Raw genomic sequence first — 25,836 nt, 5'->3', positions numbered from 1 at the left:
TCTCTAAGCCATGTCTCTGTTATAGCAATAAATGAGAATTTGAAATTTTCAATAGAATGCATAAAGCCTATAATAGAATCAAAATTTTTGGAAAGACTTCTGGAATTTATATGCATTATAGATGCATGATGTTTGTTATTTTTAAAAGTATTATTATAATTCTGGTCGGTATAATACTCGCAAGTTATGGTATTGTTCTCCTGGAACTCGTTTACATTATTAATTGTATAATTCTCTGTTTATGTAATACTTTGAGAAATATATGCCAACTTTTAATTGATGTATGTAATATGTATATAAAAATAGAATAATTTGCGCAATTATAAATCATAAATATTTAATCTCGACTATGAAAGCCTTGTTGGTAAAGTAAACACTGCTGCTAAAAATGAATTCATAAGACTAGCTAAGAATATACATAGTTCTAAAGATCACCCACTTCACTCCGAGTTGATCTCTCTGTGCAATAGAACCAGCAAGTACAATCTACGTAATCCTACTATCTTGCCATCTTTTAGAATTATGCTTTTTAAGAACTCATTTATCTACAGAGCAGCCATTTATATTCAAAATGGGTTCTTAAAATCTCTGTTATAATACTTTTAATCCTTAATCTTTAAAACTTCTATTCCTCTATCTTATTTCTTGTTTTTGTTTCATGCTTTCATTTTTGTACATGTTTACGTCTTTTATGTATCACTTTTTTTTTATGTGTCCTATTTATAAATGTTATCATTTATACTGGAATAAAGAAATTGAAATTGAAATTAACCCATTCTGTCGCCAACATGTAGAAGAAAGTAAAAAAGTAATGAGATAACATGATAAAAACTATCAAACTAAACAAAAACAAAAAAATAAACCACGTGGTTTATGCCAACTGTACTTTAAATAAATTATCCTCTTGGATGCGAATGTTAAAGTTTGAGAAGATCGTTTGTATTAGAAATGATTACTTTTGATGTTGCAGTTTCTGTCATCACATTGGCGATTATACGCCCGTCCCACGTCCAGCAGTTCTCGACCTTGTCGTGCGCCTTGGTATTTTTCAGAAGGAGGTGGTTTCGGTGGGTCAAGTCCTCAGCTATTACAATCCCAGTTCCCTTTAACTTCTTTCTGGATTTCATCAGTGTCAGCTTTTCACGGTAGGACGAACACTTCACAAGGAGGGCCCTGGGACGACCAGTGGTTGCCGACTCTATGTGTACGGTCAATGCTAGAGTCTTCAATCGTTATACCCAGTTTGCTCTTAGTCAGCTCCTTGAAAATATCGTCGGTGACCTCATTTTCCTTCTCTTCGATTCCAAAAATCCTGATACTATTCCGTCTAGTGTATTGTTCCAGATTGTTGACGTCATTCGTGGTTTTGTCTTGGCAGTCTTGAAGGCCAGATAATTTAGTTTGCATGCCTTTGCATTCCTCTGTTTTCTCATCCAGTTTAATTTCTAAGACAAGAATTCTGGCCTCCTGGATCTCTAATTGTCGAGTTAGATCGTCAAATTTCCTGCGAATAACCTCTTGAACAGTACTTTCAATAGCGGTTTTGAGACTGTCATTCTTGAATAGACCTTCAGTTACAAGGGCTGCAATTTCAGCTATTGTCTCTTTGTTGAAACGAGTATTGGGAGCCATTGTTATTGTGGCTAAACAGGATCAGTGACCCGTGTTGATGCTTGACAGATTGCAGGTGATGTATAGGCTGGGACTAAAACATGCAGTGAAAATGATAGGCTGAAACTTACATTGTATCGATGTAATGATAATTTCTGATTGAGATTGGTTGAAATTAAACCATACTTACAGCCAAAGCATCCAGCGATTTTTATTATATGACACTCCCACGTAGAGGGCATTGCCGTTTACATTGGAATCATCATTGGCCGCTATCATTCCAATATACCTTTTAGCTAGATACCACGGAGAGACTTGAGGTGGGAAAGGGATGAATCAATAGGAAGCAATGCCTTATGTCACCATTAAGATAGTAGCGTCTGTAAGGGTATGGTGTGCGTAAAGTGCGGTAAAAGGCTATAAACAAAATGAACTGGTGATCTCCTTAGCGGAGAAACACCTAAATATTTCTTTCTGGAAAAAAGAAACATTAACGAAAGCAACTATGTATATATTAAAGAAATGTGTATATAAATTTAATTTAACATAAGTGATTCATCTAACGTTAAGATTCTTAACCAACATATTGAAGTTTATACCTGAAACATGACATGAACATCTTTTTCTTTTCCCACATAGAATGTCCTAGCATCCCGCCTATTTTAAATGGCAGCAGTTCTGTTTATCCTCCGTCAAGAACGATAGATGCAGTTGCCACATATACCTGTAACCATGGTTACAGTTTGGTGGGCAATGCAACTAGGACTTGCCTAAGCCATAAACAATGGTCTGGAAATCCACCAGTTTGCGAACACAGCACAGAAGTGCATTGCGACATTTTGAATTCACCCGCCAATGGACAGGTCACTTATGATTCAGAAACAAGAATAGTGGGTACTGTTGCGACATACCAGTGTAATGTTGGTTACACAAACGTGGCTGGAGATCAAGAACGTACATGTGAACAAAACGGGCTATGGTCAGGCTTACCAGTCAGCTGCTCACAAGGTAAGAATTGAATTACCGTGTTGCATTTGTGATTGAACTCATCCACTACCTCCTCCCAAGTAATGAGGCATTGCCTCAATCCGTCTCTGTTTAGCTTCAGGTGTATTACGTGTGATTGCTTAATTCAACCAGTATATTTATTTTAACCAACATATAGGGTCCATATCAAGGCACTAAGAATTTTCTTCCAAAGAAACGGAAAGTAGGCAATCCATCGAGTTGCAGATCTCATCCATAAAAAGTGGGTATATGACCAGTATGCTTTAACAATCATTAAAAAAAATCAATTCAAATAGTCATTAATTCTCGTATGTATGTCACTTCAGATATATGCTATTTTGGCATGTGCACAACAGTCAAAAGAACAAATTATCCTTCAACAAAGTTAACTTTGAAGCAATTTTGTTGAAGGTATACGGACACCATTGAACAATTTTGTCCTAATCACTTTTATTGGCATTAGAAATAATGAAAATAGCTCAAACTCCCATCAAAATCCATCAAAAATTGTCCATTTTATAGGTATTTCTTTCAATTCTAGTTTAATGAATACAATTAGCTAATTACGCAAATTGATGGTGTAGATGGAGTGACTGCCTTATTTTATGTTATGTTATCTCTTTGTTTTCACAACCTTTCTTTCAAGGACACGGAACACAGCCTAAGGCGATTTTGTGGGGAAAAAAAATTGTATTGACTTCTTTGAAAAGAGGAACATCACATTATTCAAATGATATAGAGGCTTGTAATTAGGGATTAACTTGTTAAGGTCATACTCATAGTTTTCACATATTTAATGAGTTTCCTAGATTCATCAAAACTTCAAATGTGTATATCTTGGAAACAAACATAGCTTCTCGAAAAATTTCAACAAAGTTTAATGAGATTATTATCATGTACTGAATATGGGGCAAATTAGCTAGGAGTCCGTATAATTTTAGCAATGAAAACCAGCCACCGAATTCTAATATACCGGTCAATTTCGGACAATTTCTGGCACTTCTGAATGTAAAAAAAAGATTTGGCCAACTTTGATGACCTTCATTGGCCTCCACTGACTATGTGACCTTTGGTGTCTACATTTGCTAATGCAATGTAAATATCCTACATGGATTTGTTGGGTTCGGTTGCCTGCTCATTGTTGTATTCGCGTAATTGCCAAACTGCTCTTTTGGGTTATTTGAACTTTGACCCTGAACATAATAATTTCAATGGGGATACTACATCTCAAGTTTGAATTCCATAGACTTAATATTTTTAGGAGTAGTTCCAAAGCACGTTTTCGCACACGTTTAACCAAACTAAACATTTGACATCCTTTGATCACATGACCTTTGGCGTTTAAAATCGAGTAATGTACTGTAGTAAGATAGGTTTGGTCATATTGTTACTTTGGTATAAGTGTAAAGGCCAAAATGCTGTTTTTGTTGTACTACTTTTGAACTCTCATCTTAAGACCTATGACGTCATTAGTCACGCAGGTTCTAAAACCTATCCAGGCACTAACCCAACAAGTTTTGAACATTTTCTATGGAAATGGTATTGTCCCTGAGTAACGAGTTTCGGGGGTCACCCACGTAGTGTGACGGATGATGACCAGGCATCAATACTAGTGGAACTTGGAGGGATAAAAAACGTTTTGTCCCGTGGGTAGCCTATGTCTCTTACATCGGTAACTTTGTGTCAACAACACCTAAACGGTTTTTTTTTGTTTTTAAATAGTATTTTTGTTATAACTCCATTGGGGAAGAAAAAGGTAGCACATTGATGGGATCTTGTGTAATGCAGACCCTCATAAAGAAAGGTCAAAGTTCAATGGTCAAATTTAAATACACATATGCGATTACTATGATACCTGAAGTCAAAACTCACGTGGTTGAAGCTCAAATGTGGAAGTTTGTGCAATTTGATTTCAAAAGATCCATCGAATTCTCTCAGCCGATTTTCTTCAAACGTGGTAGGATGGTATCGTATGGTAAGAAAATCTGTCTTGCAGAATCTGAGAACGAAAGGCCAAAGTTCTAGGTCAGATGTTTAATTAAGTAAAATAGTCATTTCTTGCTATAACTTCCAAAATTAAATTGGAATGCAACCTTTAGAGGTGTAATGGGAATGTCGAAGTCTGAAAAAATCAAGGTCTCGTGGTATAATTTCAATTGATATTTCATTTCAATTTTGTGTCCAACATTCCCTCCAAACGGCAGGACCGATTTGTCACACGCAGACCCTCAAAACGAATAGTCAATGGTCAGGTCATATTTCATTTGAATTAATTGAAGAAATGCAAAAACAACTAACATTTGAGAATTAACATTTAAACTGGTTTCGTAAATGGTGTAGAGCATTATCGTTGTTGATAATGCTTTTCGTGATGTAGATATCTTTAATAAAAATCTCTCTATACATTACCCACTTAGAATCATGAGACATAAACTGACAGAACCAGTAACTTAAGTTACACATACAGTTTTAATGAAATCTCGATCAAAAACCTAGAAAAAGTCAGATCTTTATCTTGAATTTCATATGATGTGAAATATCCCTTTTGTTTGTTTTAATTACAATTTCTAATTGTATAATAGTAGTAGCAGAATCATTAATACATTATATATCATATATCAGTACATCATAGTACTGGCGGTATAGTCAGTATATCGTCATTAGTACATCATTGTAACGGCGGTATCACTAGTACATCATACATCAGTACATCATAGTACCAGAAGTAACATTAGTACATCATAAATCGTACACCAGTACATCATAGTAATGGCGGTATCATTAGTACATCAACATCACACATCATACATTGGTAAATCATAGAACTGTAGGTATCATTAGTACGTCATACATAATAAATTAGTACATCCTAGTACTCGCGGTACCATGAGTACATCTTATATAAGTACATCATTGTACCGGCGATAGCATTAGCACATCATACATAAGTACACCATTGTACTGGATGTATCATTAGTACATCATACATTAGTACACAACACATCATGCATTAGTACATTATAGTACTGGCGGTAGCATTAGTACAACATACATCATACATTAGTACATCATTGTACTGGCTGTATCATTAGTACATATATACAACGTACATTAGTATACAATTCATCATACATTAGTACATCATAGCAGCGGTATCGAAAGTATGTTATAAATTAGTACATTATAGTACTGGCGGTATAGTTAGTACATCATACCACAGTACATCATAGTACTGGCGGTATCATTAGTACATCATACATTAAACATTAGTACATTTTTGTACTGGCGGTATAGTAAGTACATCATACAACATAACATTAGTGCATCATAGTACTGGTGGTACCATTATTACATCGTATATCATACGATAGTACAACATTGTACTGGATGTATCATTAGTACATCATACATTAGTAGACAATCTATCATGCATTAGTACATTATAGTACTGGCGGTAGCATTAGTACAACATACATCATACATTAGTACATCATTGTACTGGCTGTATCATTAGTACATATATACAACGTACATTAGTATACAGTTCATCATACATTAGTACATCATAGCAGCGGTATCGCTAGTATGTTATAAATTAGTACATTATAGTACTGGCGGTAGCATTAGTACAACATACATCATACATTAGTACATCATTGTACTGGCTGTATCATTAGTACATATATACAACGTACATTAGTATACAATTCATCATACATTAGTACATCATAGCAGCGGTATCGAAAGTATGTTATAAATTAGTACATTATAGTACTGGCGGTATAGTTAGTACATCATACCACAGTACATCATAGTACTGGCGGTATCATTAGTACATCATACATTAAACATTAGTACATTTTTGTACTGGCGGTATAGTAAGTACATCATACAACATAACATTAGTGCATCATAGTACTGGTGGTACCATTATTACATCGTATATCATACGATAGTACAACATTGTACTGGATGTATCATTAGTACATCATACATTAGTAGACAATATATCATGCATTAGTACATTATAGTACTGGCGGTAGCATTAGTACAACATACATCATACATTAGTACATCATTGTACTGGCTGTATCATTAGTACATATATACAACGTACATTAGTATACAGTTCATCATACATTAGTACATCATAGCAGCGGTATCGCTAGTATGTTATAAATTAGTACATTATAGTACTGGCGGTATAGTTAGTACATCATACCACAGTACATCATAGTACTGGCGGTATCATTAGTACATCATACATTAAACATTAGTACATTTTTGTACTGGCGGTATAGTAAGTACATCATACAACATAACATTACTGCATCATAGTACTGGTGGTACCATTATTACATCATATATCATACGATAGTACATCATAGTACTGGCGGAATCATTGGTATATTATACATCATACATGAGCACATCATTGTATTGGCGGTAGCATTAGTACATAATACATGAGTACATCATACTACTGGCGGTATAGGTAGTACATCATACATCATTCTTTAGTACATCATAGTATTGGCGGTATCGTAAGTACAACATACATTAGTGCATCACACATAATGCATTGGTAAATCATACATTATAAATGAGTACATCATAGTACTGGCGGTATAGTTATTACATCAAACACCATACATTAGTGCATCATAGTACTGGCGTTGTCATTAGTACATCAAACATCATACATTAGTACATTATAGTTCTGGTGGTATCATTAGTACATCATATATCATACCATGGTACATCATCGTGCTGGCGGTAGCATTAGTACATCATACATTAATACATCATAGTTCTGGCGGTATAGTTAGTACATCATACATCATACATTAGTGCATCGTAGTACTGGCGGTATCATTAGTATATCATGTATTATACATTAATTCATCATAGTATTGGTGGTATCATTAGTACATCATATATTATACATTAGTCACAGTAATGGCATTATGATTTTACCAATCAATGAGGAAACGAAAGTGTGAGTTAGAGGGTGGGTGGGGGGGGGGGGGCGGGAAGGGTTAATGAAGATAAAACATGGGAGGTTATGATTCGTTCAAAGATCTATATCCTATAAAGTATACGTGCGCTGAATTTCTTGCAGCAATAGCATCTAGGTTTGCAATGTTAGGGAAGAAGTCACTTGTATATTGTCATCAGAGTAAGAATATAACCTTGACCTTTGCTAGTTGACATTAGTTAGCCTAGCATATATAAATTAGTTATGTTAAAAACACAAGTTCACACAGTTCTAAAACTGGAGTAAAACTATAGAGTGGCGCAGTTATTGGTGAAATATCCAGGAATACTAACTATGACATTAATGTACCGATTACCAAAGACGAAAGGAAGGGTCAGGGACGTAGCTAAGGCCTGATAATTGGGGGGGGGGGATGTACTGGCTGAAAACCCCCATTTTTGGGGGCTGTGAATTATTGTTCTTTATTTTTTTCCTGCTGTTAATGGGAGGGGGGTGCTGGCCTTCCTTTTGTTTATTTGTAACCTGACATTACATCAAAGTTAGTATTGTAGGATATCTCACTACAATAACTTTGCCTATATATAATGTTACACAACTTTGATACATTTTCTCCCTTGTGTCCAGCCCCACCCTAACCTCCACTCCTCCAACCATTGCGTGCAGTGAAGCAATGCAAAATACTATTGGGAGCTGCCTCCCTTATCTATTGCATTTCTTTCCTTTACACCAGATATATACCTTTAAAACATTAATGCCATATCTGTTAACACTATATATATATATATATATATATATATATATATATATATATATATATATATATATATATCTGTAGAGGTTAACATACACCCCATTTGTAAGGACAGTGAATAATTTCCCTTTGTTTTGCATGCAGTTAATGTGACATGGTGTCCTACCCTACCTATTGTCTATGGGTAACCTGTACATTGTTACATGGGTACATGGGTACATGGGTAACCTGTACATCAAAGTTAGTATTCCAGGAAATTTCACTACAATAGCTTTGCCTATACTGTACTGTTTTAACACTCCACTTGCCCCTTTGAGTCCAGTCACCACCCTTACTCCCAACCCCCTCCACCCGCCCCAACCACCACTGCCATATAGAAGCACATTGGGAGCTGCCACCTATATCGATTGCATAATTATGTTTCTTTACACCAGATTTAAACCTTACAAACATAAGTGCGATATCTGATAACACTATATGTATATATATAGAGGTTAACATACACCCCATTTTTGTTGGGGGGGGGGATGTACTGGCTGAAAACCCCCAGTTTTGGGGGCTGTGAATTATTGTGAATTATTGTTCCATCCCCTAGCACACACCTCCCCCCTCGCACTCCCCTTCCAACGCCTCGCACACACCTCTCACCACCTCGCACACATCTTCATCCCCCACTCACCTCCCCTGCCTCACCTTCCCCCTAGCAATCACCTGCACCCCCTCCCACTCACCTTCCCCCTAGCACTCACCTTCACCCCCTCCCACTCACCTTCCCCTTGCCTCACCTTCCAACGCCTCGCACACACCTTTCACCCCCTCCCACTCACCTCCCCCGTCTCACCTTCCCCCTCGCACTCACCTTCACCCCCTCCCACTCACCCTCCCCTGCCTCACCTTCCACCGCCTCGCAGGCACCTTCCATCCCCTAGCACACACCTCCCCGCCCCCCCCCCCTCCCCTCGCACTCACCTTCACCCTTCCAACTCACCCTCCCCTGCCTCACCTTCCACCGCCTCGCAGGCACCTTCCATCCCCTAGCACACACCTTCCCCCTCGCACTCACCTTCCACCGCCTCTCACGGCTCTTCCATCCCCTCGCACATACCTCCCTGCCCCCTCCCCCTCCCCTCGCACTCACTTTCACCCCTCCCACTCACCCTCCCCCTGCCTCACCTTCCACCGCCTCGCACGCACCTTCCATCCCCTAGCACACACCTCCCCCCTTTCACTCACCTTCCACCGCCTCTCACGGATCTTCCATCCCCTCGCACACACCTCCCCCCCCTCGTACTCACCTTCACCCCCTCCCACTCACCCTCCCCTGCCTCACCTTCCACCGCCTCGCAGGCACCTTCCATCCCCTAGCACATACCTTCCCCCTCGCACTCACCTTCCACCGCCTCTCACGGCTCTTCAATCCCCTCGCACACACCTCAACGCCCCCCCCCCCTCCCCTCGCACTCACCTTCACCCCTCCCACTCACCCTCCCCCTGCCTCACCTTCCACCGCCTCGCACGCACCTTCCATCCCTAGCACACACCTCCCTCCTCGCACTCACCTTCCACCGCCTCTCACGGATCTTCCATCCCCTCGCACACACCTCCCCCCCCCCCCTCGCACTCAACTTCCACCCCCTCGTACGCACCTCTCACCGAATCGCACCAACCTTCCATCCCCTGCCTCACCTTCCACCGCCTCGCACCCATTTTCCATCCCCTCCCACGCACCTTGCAATCACCTCCCCCCACTCACCTTCCACCGAGTCGCACGCACCTTCCACTGCCTCGCAGACACCTTTCACCCCCTGCCCCACTCACCTCCCCCTGCCCCACTTTCCACCGCCTCGCACGCACCTCCCCCCCCCTTGGCATGCCGTGAACCAATGCAAAACATATTTGGCGCATCCTCCCTTATCGATTGCATAATTTTGTTACTGAAGATATGTACCATGATAGCATTGGTGCCATATATAATAACACTAAATGTATGGTGGTAAACAAACACCCCGAAAATGGGATATGAAAAGCGCTCTGGGTATATGTTAACCGAAATGGATATACCGTTCCCATATGGGCTATAGAATACCCCCTAAATAGTTTTGCCATCATATACCCCCTTGTTTGTGACAAGTGGTATACAAGGTACAACATGACACCCCTACCATGGTGTTTGGTCACATGTCCAAAAAGCAACCTATACCCCACTTAGAAGGGTGTCAACATATGCCCCTATCCAGTGCTAAATATATATATATATTTATATTTATATATATATATATATATATATATATATATATATATATATATATATATATATATATATAAATCTATATATATATATATATATATATATATATATATATATATATATATATATATATATATATATATATATATATATATATATATTGTCTGACGATCGCTATAACGCGTGAAACTCTGAGTTACAACTACTAGTGTTCCACTAGTCTCAACTAGTATCAACATATATCCCGCTCTGTCCACTAGACATAGAGCACTCTGCGCCAAGATAGATGCCAACCAACCAACTCTATTTATATATATATATATATATATATATATATATATATATATATATATTTATATATATGTATATATGTGTGTGTGTGCGCTGGCGTGTATGGGTGCGCGTGTGTGTGTCGGATATATGTCGTTGATGCATGCTGACTTTTTACATTTAGTTGGAATAACATTAGCAAATGATTTGAAAAATCCCATCAGCGTATGAATCATGTAATGCTGGTGATTGGTCGACAAACGTTCCTGTTTGTACTGAAGGTAAGAGTGAGTGCATTATAAGCATGATTGCTTACACTTTACTGTATTTGCCTTAAAACAAAGGTTATTGATATTATAACATCATATGTCATGACGAGGTGAGATACAGAAGACTGTTTATGGACATTTACTGTTCTGTTAATATATTCAATTCTATTAATTTTTATAGACAGAAATATTGTTAAACAACCGCTTTGAACAGAATGGCAAATGTTAGTCTCGAAACTTCAATTTAATAACATGCGGAACAACAATTCCTTTCTTAATAAAACGTGCTATTTTCATCAATTTAAGATCAGCTCTTCTGATAAATAACTGACTTACCATGTATGATAATGATTACCTCATGTAATTCATAGAGAGAACAAACTCATTAACAAAATGTCCATACGTTTTTCTTGAGACTCGAGCTCATTTTTTTTATGAAAATGGTTTGAAACTCGTTTTTTCACACATGTTCTTTTGTATTGACATCAGAACCCTGTAGTGAGGATGATATTGGTGTTGGCCAATGGAGAGTTGAATATAACAGAGTCTCAGTGGAGCGAGGAACCAGACCACACGGTACCACTGCTACCTTTGTATGTACTGAGCGTGGACATCGAACAAATGACACGAAGCAATGTCTTACTGGACAATGGCGAGGAGATGCACCAACTTGTACTAAAAGTATGTCATGAAATCTGAATAACGCATCAAGACAAAATGTGCATGTGTTATTTCATATGTATGGATCGAATATGTAGCCTTCGATTTAAACAATGGCCGGATAGGCCTATATTTCATAATTGAATCAACAGTAACCTACTATGATTGACAATAATTGAACTTTTACAACTTTATGGAAACCAATCTTGGGTCATATGGAATGAGAGGAAAGAGAGACTCATTAGACCTACGGTATCTAAATAAACACCACGACCAGTTACACATTAATTAAACGGTAAACTGATTCTCAAATGTGAATATTTATACAGTATAATATGTTAGTGCTTACCCGGATAAGGACAAGGGAATTTCAGGTAAATCATTTATACAACATTTTTCCTGAAAGGTTAATCTAAATTCGTTTAATTTAATTATTCTTTAAATTGTGTTGCAAAAAAGAATGACGTCGTTTTGTTTTTGCAATGCATGTGATACAGATTCAGTCCGTTTTACAGAATTTCATAATGTAGAGAAGTAAAGCTGAAAAGAATACGCTTCGATATAACAAAGCTCAGAGCCCTGCCTCTGTATCATTGTTTATTTCCTAACGTAATCAAATTGAAACATTCATGTACATTTCAGTTCCATGTGTCCGCCAAATCATACGGAATGGACGTGTTCATTATTCCACGGATAACCCAGAGCAAGGAACAGCAAGAAACGTATCTTGTAATGTGGGTTACAGAGCCACAGAAATGGAAGATTCAGTATGTGATGTCGGAAGCTGGACAACTGCTCTACCGGAATGTTTCGAGAGTAAGGAATAAACAAGGAGATAACCACAGAAGTCACATACTAACAATATTTGCGATATACATTGTTGTTGGTGGGGAAAGATGGGTAATTGATATACTGCGTAACATCATCTTTGGGCCTCGTGAAAGAGAACCAATTTATGTTTCCATATGCCGATGGGATTTTTTATATCATTTGCTAATGTTATCCTCACTGCATGTAAAAATTCAGCGTTCATCTACGACATATATCCGCACACACACACAACAATATATATATATATATATATATATATATATATATATATATATATATATATATATATATATATAATCTATATATATATATATATATATATATATATATATATAAATCTATATATATATATATATATATATATATATATATATTGTCTGACGATCGCTATAACGCGTGAAACTCTGAGTTACAACTACTAGTGTTCCACTAGTCTCAACTAGTATCAACATATATCCCACTCTGTCCACTGGACATAGAGCACTCTGCGCCAAGATAGACGCCAACCAACCAACTCTATTTATATATATATATATATATATATATATATTTATATATATGTATATATGTGTGTGTGTGCGCTGGCGTGTATGGGTGCGCGTGTGTGTGTCGGATATATATCGTTGATGCATGCTGACTTTTTACATTTAGTTGGAATAACATTAGCAAATGATTTGAAAAGTCCCATCAGCGTATGAATCATGTAATGCTGGTGATTGGTCGACAAACGTTCCTGTTTGTACTGAAGGTAAGAGTGAGTGCATTATAAGCATGATTGCTTACACTTTACTGTATTTGCCTTAAAACAAAGGTTATTGATATTATAACATCATATGTCATGACGAGGTGAGATACAGAAGACTGTTTATGGACATTTACTGTTCTGTTAATATATTCAATTCTATTAATTTTTATAGACAGAAATATTGTTAAACAACCGCTTTGAACAGAATGGCAAATGTTAGTCTCGAAACTTCAATTTAATAACATGCGGAACAACAATTCCTTTCTTAATAAAACGTGCTATTTTCATCAATTTAAGATCAGCTCTTCTGATAAATAACTGACTTACCATGTATGATAATGATTACCTCATGTAATTCATAGAGAGAACAAACTCATTAACAAAATGTCCATACGTTTTTCTTGAGACTCGAGCTCATTTTATTTATGAAAATGGTTTGAAACTCGTTTTTTCACACATGTTCTTTTGTATTGACATCAGAACCCTGTAGTGAGGATGATATTGGTGTTGGCCAATGGAGAGTTGAATATAACAGAGTCTCAGTGGAGCGAGGAACCAGACCACACGGTACCACTGCTACCTTTGTATGTACTGAGCGTGGACATCGAACAAATGACACGAAGCAATGTCTTACTGGACAATGGCGAGGAGATGCACCAACTTGTACTAAAAGTATGTCATGAAATCTGAATAACGCATCAAGACAAAATGTGCATGTGTTATTTCATATGTATGGATCGAATATGTAGCCTTCGATTTAAACAATGGCCGGATAGGCCTATATTTCATAATTGAATCAACAGTACCCTACTATGATTGACAATAATTGAACTTTTACAACTTTATGGAAACCAATCTTGGGTCATGTGGAATGAGAGGAAAGAGAGACTCATTAGACCTACGGTATCTAAATAAACACCACGACCAGTTACACATTAATTAAACGGTAAACTGATTCTCAAATGTGAATATTTATACAGTATAATATGTTAGTGCTTACCCGGATAAGGACAAGGGAATTTCAGGTAAATCATTTATACAACATTTTTCCTGAAAGGTTAATCTAAATTCGTTTAATTTAATTATTCTTTAAATTGTGTTGCAAAAAAGAATGACGTCGTTTTGTTTTTGCAATGCATGTGATACAGATTCAGTCCGTTTTACAGAATTTCATAATGTAGAGAAGTAAAGCTGAAAAGAATACGCTTCGATATAACAAAGCTCAGAGCCCTGCCTCTGTATCATTGTTTATTTCCTAACGTAATCAAATTGAAACATTCATGTACATTTCAGTTCCATGTGTCCGCCAAAACATACGGAATGGACGTGTTCATTATTCCACGGATAACCCAGAGCAAGGAACAGCAAGAAACGTATCTTGTAATGTGGGTTACAGAGCCACAGAAATGGAAGATTCAGTATGTGATGTCGGAAGCTGGACAACTGCTCTACCGGAATGTTTCGAGAGTAAGGAATAAACACGCAGATAACCACAGAAGTCACATACTAACAATATTTGCGTTATACATTGTTGTTGGTGGGGAAAGATGGGTAATTGATATACTGCGTAACATCATCTTTGGGCCTCGTGAAAAAGAACCAATTTATGTTTCCATATGCCGATGGGATTTTTTATATCATTTGCTAATGTTATCCTCACTGCATGTAAAAATTCAGCGTTCATCTACGACATATATCGGCACAAACAAACAAACATATATATATATATATATATATATATATATATATATATATATATATATATATATATATATATATATATAAATCTATATATATATATATATATATATTGTCTGACGATCGCTATAACGCGTGAAACTCTGAGTTACAACTACTAGTGTTCCACTAGTCTCAACTAGTATCAACATAAATCCCGCTCTGTCCACTGGACATAGAGCACTCTGCGCCAAGATAGATGCCAACCAACCAACTCTATTTATATATATATATATATATATATATATATATATATATATATATATATATATATATATTTATATATATGTATATATGTGTGTGTGCGCTGGCGTGTATGGGTGCGCCTGTGTGTGTCGGATATATGTCGTTGATGCATGCTGACTTTTTACATTTAGTTGGAATAGCATTAGCAAATGATTTGAAAAATGCCATCAGCGTATGAATCATGTAATGCTGGTGATTGGTCGACAGACGTTCCTGTTTGTACTGAAGGTAAGAGTGAGTGCATTATAAGCATGATTGCTTACACTTTACTGTATTTGCCTTAAAACAAAGGTTATTGATATTATAACATCATATGTCATGACGAGGTGAGATACAGAAGACTGTTTATGGACATTTACTGTTCTGTTAATATATTCAATTCTATTAATTTTTATAGACAGAAATATTGTTAAACAACCGCTTTGAACAGAATGGCAAATGTTAGTACGAAACTTCAATTTAATAACATGCGGAACAACAATTCCTTTCTTAATAAAACGTGCTATTTTCATCAATTTAAGATCAGCTCTTCTGATAAATAACTGACTTACCATATATGATAATGATTACCTCATGTAATTCATAGAGAGAACAAACTCATTAACAAAATGTCCATACTTTTTTCTTGAGACTCGAGCTCATTTTATTCATGAAAATGGTTTGAAACTCGTTTTTTCACACATGTTCTTTTGTATTGATATCAGAACCCTGTAATGAGGATGATATTGGTGTTGGCCAATGGAGAGTTGAATATAACAGAGTCTCAGTGGAGCGAGGAACCAGACCACACGGTACCACTGCTACCTTTGTATGTACTGAGCGTGGACATCGAACAAATGACACGAAGCAATGTCTTACTGGACAATGGCGAGGAGATGCACCACTTTGTACTAAAAGTATGTCATGAAATCTGAATTACGCATCAAGACAAAATGTGCATGTGTTATTTTGTTACCTATTTAACGTTCTAAGTAATAAAGTTGGAAATGAAAGTATCATTTTTTTCCATTTTTTTCTTGTATGTATGTATGTATATATATATATATATATATATATATATATATATATATATATATATATATATATATATATATATATATATATATATATATATATATATATATATATATATATATATATATATATATATATATATATATTGTCTGACGATCGCTATAACGCGTGAAACTCTGAGTTACAACTACTAGTGTTCCACTAGTCTCAACTAGTATCAACATATATCCCGCTCTGTCCACTGGACATAGAGCACTCTGCGCCAAGATAGATGCCAACCAACCAACTCTATTTATATATATATATATATATATATATATATATATATATATATATATATATATATATATATATATATATATATATATTTATATATATGTATATATGTGTGTGTGTGCGCTGGCGTGTATGCGTGCGCGTGTGTGTGTCGGATATATGTCGTTGATGCATGCTGACTTTTTACATTTAGTTGGAATAACATTAGCAAATGATTTGAAAAATCCCATCAGCGTATGAATCATGTAATGCTGGTGATTGGTCGACAAACGTTCCTGTTTGCACTGAAGGTAAGAGTGAGTGCATTATAAGCATGATTGCTTACACTTTACTGTATTTGCCTTAAAACAAAGGTTATTGATATTATAACATCATATGTCATGACGAGGTGAGATACAGAAGACTGTTTATGGACATTTACTGTTCTGTTAATATATTCAATTCTATTAATTTTTATAGACAGAAATACTGTTAAACAACCGCTTTGAACAGAATGGCAAATGTTAGTCTCGAAACTTCAATTTAATAACATGCGGAACAACAATTCCTTTCTTAATAAAACGTGCTATTTTCATCAATTTAAGATCAGCTCTTCTGATAAATAACTGACTTACCATGTATGATAATGATTACCTCATGTAATTCATAGAGAGAACAAACTCATTAACAAAATGTCCATACTTTTTTCTTGAGACTCGAGCTCATTTTATTTATGAAAATGGTTTGAAACTCGTTTTTTCACACATGTTCTTTTGTATTGACATCAGAACCCTGTAGTGAGGATGATATTGGTGTTGGTCAATGGAGAGTTGAATATAACAGAGTCTCAGTGGAGCGAGGAACCAGACCACACGGTACCACTGCTACCTTTGTATGTACTGAGCGTGGACATCGAACAAATGACACGAAGCAATGTCTTACTGGACAATGGCGAGGAGATGCACCAACTTGTACTAAAAGTATGTCATGAAATCTGAATAACGCATCAAGACAAAATGTGCATGTGTTATTTTGTTACCTATTTAACGTTCTAAGTAATAAAGTTGGAAATGAAAGTATCATTTTTTTCCATTTTTTCCTTGTATATATATATATATATATATATATATATATATATATATATATATATATATATATATATATATATAAATGAAAATCGTAATGAGTTGGAAAATCAAGAACAGTGAAAAAACTTTCAGCCTCCACCGGGATTCGAACCACGGGCCTCCCGCTCTGTACGCGGACACCCTAACCACTAGGCTATGGACGCTGATTGTATGTCCAGAGGTTCGAAACCGGAAAGGAAGATCGTTATTCCACTGTAGACGTTTGTCACCTGTATCGAACAATACTAGTTCTGTTTTTGGTGACATATTTTGCCCTACTCTAGAGATCAAACATGATGCTATCCAACTCGAAAATCATTTGTGATTCCTAAAGCCGGATCTCGAAAGAGATACTTTGAACAGACTTTATGTAAAGTGTTCGATACAGGTGACAAACGTCTACAGTGGAATTACGATCTTCCTTTCCGGTTTCGAACCTCTGGACATACAATCAGCGTCCATTGCCTAGTGGTTAGGGTGTCCGCGTACAGAGCGGGAGGCCCGTGGTTCGAATCCCGGTGGAGGCTGAAAGTTTTTTCACTGTTCTTGATTTTCCAACTCATTACGATTTTCATTTATATATATATATATATATATATATATATATATATATATATATATATATATATATATATATATATGTAGTGGAAAAATTGCAAAGTTTGCAAGTGCTAAACAAAGAAAAGAAACACGACGTTTCGGGTATAAACCCTCGTGTTTAACGATGACGTGTTAACGTCGTGTTTCTTATCTTTATTATCACTTGCACACTTTTCAATCGTTTCCACCTATAGTGGAGTTACGACCTTCCTTATTGATATATATTTGTGGTCGGCCAATTATGATTTAGTTCCAAATCCAAATGACACTTTAAGTAATTGTATTTTCAAGTTTTCTCTCTGTGCCAACTGATAGTATAGCGATCAACATTTCACAGCGTGTAAACCACTATCATGTAATGTTTTGATGACATCAGATGTATTTTTTTTCATAAACCGTCTACGATCTTCCGCTCTTAGTTTTCTCGCCAAGTTTTCTACTAGCCCTATCATAATTACCCATGTATCCTGCTCATTTATCCAAATGCAAAGAAAACGTCTCAAGTAAGCTTCACTATGGAAACAAATGAAGGGATCTTGATTATAAATACATTAGGAAGTAACTTTGCTCAGTCATGTTACATTTAATTGCTGTTGTATGGAATATATTTTGGAATATATATTTTCGAATTCTCGATTTTCAGGTCCATGCCCTGCCTTGGTGAACCATCCAGATAACCTGGCAGTTACTTATAGTGAAGAAAGTGATGGTTCTCATTACCCGCATTCCACCCTGGCTACATTCCATTGTGTTGAAGAAGGTTTCGTCCTTGAAAATGTTAATGAAGTTCAACGTATATGCAGAAGAGGAGAGTGGAGAGGACCAAATACATACCCACGTTGTACAATAGGTATGTGGGCATATATGCATATATGTGTATGCATATATGCCGTTCTAATATTTATACACATGTATTCCGTCTGAAGAAAGATTTAACAGTTTTGATGTTTCCCAAATATATATATATATATATATATATATATATATATATATATATATATATATATATATATATATATATAGCACTGGATTGGTATTTACGTTTACTTCTCCAAGTTGGTGCTTAGGTTTACCTGAGGTGAAATGATTGGATCAACTTGAAATTTTACATCAGTATTCCTTATGGTACTAGGACTGCATATCAGTCGTTATAAGTTGCTACCTACTTTTTGGGTCATTTGGCAAGGAAAAATCCAATTGGTCAAACCCTTACGGTAAACCTAAGTCTTGCTCTCAAAGTATATCCCCCAGTTGGTATATAAGTTGACCTGACGTACAGGCATCCGTAGTTTTCTTGACAGCCGCAGTAGCCTGTATTCAGTGTATACGCTCTACACTGTGTACACTGTATACGCCAGGGCTAACGCTAAAGCATACCCGTAGGCTGCATTGCAAGCAACCCAATAACAGTTTCGGCTAATAAAGGATGATGTGTAGTATCTGTTCCCTCCCGATGTAAGGGGACTGGGCTTGAGATCGGGTCAGTCGTTCGCCGGGAAGTTTGGTTTTCGTGCCCAGGTTCTTTCCTTGTTGACTTTTTCTTAAAAATGTACCGTTAACACGAAAACGTCTCACCAACAACTTCAGGTAAGGTCCATGAGATTAGTCAATAAAGTTTGGTGATATTAATAACGTTGATATTACAACGTTGTTGCATACAGCTTCACGTTATTTGTTCATACCCATATTTCAATACTATAGTCTAGACTAGCTTCTAGCCTAAAACTTGTAAGGCCTAGCCTACGTTCGACTGTAGCCTAGGGCCATAGTCCAAGTCCTAACACTACCTTAGCATTGGGTCAAGGGTAAACTGGTCTGTAGTTTGAGCTACAAATTAATACCAACTGCCTGAGAAATTAGATTTCAAGTAGGTCAGCTTAACTTCTTAGCCTACTGTGCATGTATGTATCATATATGGCCTTAGATTTTGCTGGACATTTATGTTACTGTACATTGCCCTAATCATGACCAGATACTGTAGCATGGTGGGCTTTTAATTGACGCACTTAAGGATTTGATCAATGATATCTATCAAGGAAAAATCCAAATTACTCAACTGTATGTGTTTTTCATATGTGTAGTTCCTCAGAAATGTTCTCATCTTAAAATGTTTAAGGTTCTGTGCTTATGCACCGTACAATTGAGCAGAATTTGACCACAAAATGTCTGCCGTGTCAAGTTCTTTCATACCCCTAAATTGACACATTTGTCAATAAGCTAACTGTAGTGTAGGCCTTAGTATACATCCATTGACTTTAGATGCTGTTTGCTATGCTCTGAGCCTCTAAGCTCTGACAGGTCATGTCCCAGAGAGTAGTGTTATCATATTGAGGTAATGTTGGGTATTTTAAGGGTGTAAGATTTCCAAATGGCCAAAAAAACGTGCAAAACTGGGGGGAGGGTGTTAAAAGCTTAAAAAATACCACAATTTGGTCAGCAAATACCTCAAATGGATTCAAACTCATGAAATATGTAATTCTGTTTGACTGCAAAAAACGTTTAGGTGGCCTGCTGTATCGTTGCTAGTAATAATTTAAGGTGCGTCAATTACAGGGGTGCGTCAATTATGAAGCCTTTACTATACTGTACAGTAGCTATGCCTAGATTATTAGAGACTGAAGTCACCATGCAAATGCAACTTACAAGTAGCCTGTATTGAATAAGAGATGCTATAACTGCTATAGTTTTCAAAAAGTTCTTGGAAGTCTTTACTCTCCAAAATATTCTCAGACATTCTAAACACCACTGTACTGTAAGATGTCTGAATATCCCAGTGAGGGTATCAATAAAAACAGTTAAAGGATATACTGTAATACTAGAAAATCCAGCATCAAATTTGGGCCAATGCAGAATACCTTTAATCTAAGTCTCTCAAGTGATGCATTGTGTTTCAAGTGTCTTATTTATAACTAGCCAAAATTTGTACAAAATAACAATGCCATGCATCCAAAAGGTTATTGAGTCAGTACATTTCCATAATGTAACTATTACAAAAGCTGAGTGCACCTAATTAAAAGTTAACATCCTCCAAAAATATATATAACACAAAAATTTGATAAAGCCTTCTATCCCCTCCCTTGCATATACTGTAAGTCATTTTGTTAAGTCTATTTAGATCCATAAGTAATACCAAGTTGACTAAATGTGCAATATTCAGTGTTAAAGATCTGAGTTCTGTATTGGCCCAAAATATATTGGAGAGAAGTGTACAATAAAAACTGAAATAATGCACATCTACACTCTGACCATTTGATATTTATTTGATTGGCACTGTTAATGTTTTCTCAGACAAATTTGATGATCAACATTCTCAATCTCAAGATGAATGACAACAGCCCACTATCCAAGGGAATAACACTGTACGATGTAGCTGCCATGCAGTGAAAAAGTCAATGTTGGAACGGTTGCAATCAAAGCTAGAGCACAGATGCCGTCTGGGACAGACTGATGTGGTGACCTACTGCATCATTGACAGCAAAATGGAAGATATTTTCTGAATTAACCAAAAAGTAAGTTAATATTCTGTAGGTTTGACATCGCATAAACTTGATACCATAGGACTCTATTATCTCAAATACGAGTAACATCTGAGGTAATTTATTCCAAAGTTATGGAATGAAGAAAGAAACAATCAGAAGGGATGAAAACTTTTGTATGATCTGGTTAATGTGGTGGCATCTTTTCCTCTATGTCCATAGTATTTAACTACACTAGAGCTATATCCACTCTCTGGTTTTTAATCTTAAAGGTCAATGCAAGACAACACCAAATTGTCAGGCTAGGTCCACATAAAATGTACATGCATATTTAAATTTTGAAACCTTTACAATTGGTAAAGCTTGAATGACTTGCAACTTTTAAAAGCACTTGCTATGGTAGGGAGCTGTTTCAGCTCCAATTGAATGCATGGCTGCATAAATAAAATGTGTAATGTTGTATACAAGGCAAGATGAATCAAGAATTAATGGGCCCAAAATGGGATGGATAAACGAATTGAAATTTACAGTGAAAATAGTATATATGAAAGGTTGTGAGATTATTAAAATATTGGCTGAATTACAGGAGATTTAGTTTTGTAAAGCAGTTCATTGTTTTCTTCATTTGTAGAGTGTGAGGTCATGTGAGGTCTAATCGGTAATCGCAAAACATTCCAAGCTATATTGCGTGTGCTATAATTGGGACCAAATCAGCATATCTTTAAGAGAAAACTTTTCTTTTTGTACCAACAGATGGATAGATCTACAGGCTAATACAGCAAAGGATATGCTCTAATTAGAAATGCCAGGCAAGATTATCACACAGTTTACAGTGGGGTGAATACAATCATCAACCAAGCTTTTCATCATGCTGTACATAGTGGTATACAGTAGCTCCTTGTTGGGCTTATCAATTAAAAGCTTGTATAGAAGCAGATGCCAAGCAAAGCAAAAGTATGTCCTGTAAATCGCGAAGTAGATTCACACATCTCATGTATATCCTCTGGGACACAGCACATCTTTGAAGTTGCTGGGAATAGTTGTTGGATTGGCACAGTAATGTAGTGTTTGCTTCACTTAAATGCAGAGCAGTAACAGAAAACTAACTAGTTCCAGGATATGTTACACTGTTACACCATATAAAAGATAGAGGAAATTAATAGTATAAGCTTCAAGCAGACAGAACCAAGAGAATGCAGACCAGCCTTCATGGGAAGTCTTCTACATATTTAACTGTATAAATGGACTCATTCTTTTGCAATGTACTTCTTGAAATATTTTAGTTTGGTGACATTGTGGCACTACATGTTTTTGTAAGTATTAGGGAACATTTGCAGCTGCTTGTCAAGAACATGGAACTTGTTATACAACTGAAGTAGTCCTGACGCTTAAGTGTTGAGGTTACTGGATACTTTGCTGCCTTACCTTGCTTTAACTGTTCTTAAATGCATTTCTCATGTTTTAAGATGTTTTAATTTTGTATTCCAAGCAAGATCAGCAAGCCATAGTACAGTAATTTTCAACAACCACCACACAGATACTTGTGCAGGACTAAGGGTATTTGTTAAGCAGATTACTATTATAAAAATCTTTCAAACTTTTATCCCTCAAAATCTCCAGGGGTACACTGCATTGTTTCTGAACCACAGTTTCACAATTCTACAAGTGGGGTTCAGGGGTTATGCTATGGGAAAAGTTTACAATGTTAGGCCTGACTTTATTACTGAAAGCTTGTGGTCTTTTATTACACCAAGAACCAGTTTATTCTTTAAACAAAATTAAATTATTTCCCCTCAAAATTGAGGGGAGTGAATACAGCAAAGGCACATGCAACTAGCACCAATGTCATGGAAACCTAGTGCAGCCCAATGAAACATACTGTAAAACCACAACACTTGTAACTATAGGTATCAAATTGTGCAATCCAGGGGTATAGTGTATAATTTTGTCCCTCCAAGCATGGAAACTCCATGATATTGTGGTAATTTGCATTGGTTACGGTATTAGATACAGCCTATACTGGTAAGTCTAGATAAATACTTGAGGTATAAGTTAGTTCCCAAAATGTTTCTCATGTATGAGAGAGGTCAGTAAATTGAGGTCATGAAATAGTGCAAGTATCCTGGTTTATGTGAAATAAATCTTGTGGAAAATATAAACTGGGATTGAAAATACAATCAACTGCTTGAATATGATTGTACAATTTTTATTGTGTCTCGTCTTTTAATATCATGCTAATCTCCACTACTGTATGTGTTTGGTAATAAGCCAGATTTCTGGGTAGAAGTTTAAAAAAACAAATCGTCAACAATTTTTGATGAATTTTAAGCACTCGCATTCACTGCCTCTATCTCTGTTTGTGTTTTGAGTCAGCAACACAGTATACTGTACAGTAGTGAAAAGAAATGGACACTTTCTGTTGTATTCCTGATCAATTGAAATTGTTTGACTGTTTGTAGCAGTATTCCTCTGAGGAGTGAAAAAAATAAACATACAGTGAACAGTTGCAACTGCGCATGCATTTATACATTACTTAAATTATGTTCTGATGCAATTCATGTAATATTCACTGTCGATTTTAGTTCAAAACTTCCAGTATACCATTAGTTCCTGAGCCATAATTTTTTTGCTTTAAAAATCTGGCTTTGAGTGTATAGTATTTTGTCAAAAACATAAAAGGGGAGGGCCTGCTTATCATCATTCCCTGAACAGGCTTTACCCAATTTGTTAACTATAATGGTAACATATCAAAATGTCTGGGGACTTCCACAGTGCTGACAATTTTCAAATATTTCCATGGTTCCACCAGGGATGTTAGAGATGGACAAACAACATTTGAGCTTTCTTTACGTTTGTTTCGTGCCAACATTAATACTGTTTTTGGTCCAATACTAATACCTAAATAGGGTGACAGGACAAAATCCCCCCGGACAAAGTCCCCCTAGGACAAAATCCCCCAGAGCCAAAATCCCCCTGGACAAAATCCCCCTAGGACAAAATCCACCCAAGCCAAAATCTCCCCAAGCTATAAAAAATCCCATCAATTCTTTACAAAAATGTGTCATCCCGGTCCCCGGTATCGTCATCCAATACCGTCATCCGGTACCCTCACCAGTATTTCCATTGGTACTCTCAGTGGTACTCTCAGTGGTTCCCGGACCAGTACTCCGACCATACCCCGACCGGTACCTTAATAGTGAGCCTGACAGTTACCCCCACCGATACCCCTCCCTGACCAGTACCCTGGACTGTACCCCGGCTCGTACCCCGGCCGGTACCTCGACCGGTATCCCAACTGGTATCCTGAAAGGCACTCTGACACGTACCCTTACTAGTACTGGTACAATAAACAGTAATTTGACCAGTACCTTGACCGGTCCCTTAAATGTCACACCATGGAGCTATATCCCATGGCCACACTAACAGGTAGCCTCGCAATTACCATCAATGATCTCCTGACCAGTATCCGGACTGGTATCCTGACCAGTACCCTAACCAGTACACTGAGTGGAACCCTGACTGGTAGAGTGACCAGTATGATGACCGGTACCCTGACCAGTCACATGACCAGTACCTTGACCGGTACCCTCACAGGTACTCTAACAGGAGCCCTCACAGTTACACTCGCCAGTACCCTCACTAGTACCCTGACCAGTCCCCTGACCAATCCCCTGAACGGTACCCTAACCAGTGCAATGTCCCATGCCTTGACTGTCACACCTGGGCCATCCCTGGTTGTTGCAGGCAGGCTTTGTATGGGTCAGGGGATATTGTCTGGGGGGATTTTGTCCGGGGGGATTTTGTCCTAGAACCCCCTAATAGCACTCAAAACGGATAATGGTACCAGACGGTACCTGTACGTTGTCTGCTAGATTCATACGATGTCAAAAGGCTAGAACATGCACTATAATACGGTTGTCAGCCGTGAGTAGGTATATACCACACTCATCTCATATCAGTATTTGTTTCTAATGTCATAACAGGCAGTG

At 37.0% G+C, this 25,836-nt stretch overlaps 1 protein-coding gene across 15 annotated transcripts in view; it reads left to right on the top strand.

The window, feature by feature from the left end:
- LOC139964060 (sushi, von Willebrand factor type A, EGF and pentraxin domain-containing protein 1-like) overlaps nucleotides 1-25,836 on the top strand; it is a 495,975-nt gene that overhangs the window by 87,072 nt on the left and 383,067 nt on the right. For 11 of the 15 annotated variants that reach the window (XM_071965390.1, XM_071965403.1, XM_071965396.1 and 8 more), the window contains 6 exons: nucleotides 11,646-11,837; nucleotides 12,459-12,632; nucleotides 13,873-14,064; nucleotides 14,686-14,859; nucleotides 16,080-16,271; nucleotides 17,433-17,624. The exons of 1 other annotated variant lie outside the window; for it this stretch is intronic. In XM_071965390.1, coding sequence (XP_071821491.1) covers nucleotides 11,646-11,837; nucleotides 12,459-12,632; nucleotides 13,873-14,064; nucleotides 14,686-14,859; nucleotides 16,080-16,271; nucleotides 17,433-17,624 — 1,116 coding nt within the window. Of the gene's footprint in view, nucleotides 1-2,250; nucleotides 2,620-11,645; nucleotides 11,838-12,458; nucleotides 12,633-13,872; nucleotides 14,065-14,685; nucleotides 14,860-16,079; nucleotides 16,272-17,432; nucleotides 17,625-25,836 lie in introns of all 15 variants that reach the window. 3 more of the 15 variants (XM_071965398.1, XM_071965388.1, XM_071965391.1) reach the window with 3 other exon arrangements.

This window comes from Apostichopus japonicus, chromosome 22 (genome assembly GCF_037975245.1).
Source record: "Apostichopus japonicus isolate 1M-3 chromosome 22, ASM3797524v1, whole genome shotgun sequence".
NCBI lineage: Eukaryota > Metazoa > Echinodermata > Holothuroidea > Aspidochirotida > Stichopodidae > Apostichopus > Apostichopus japonicus.
The sequence above is the reverse complement of the archived record's forward strand: the minus strand, read 5'-3'. Positions and strand labels throughout refer to the sequence as shown.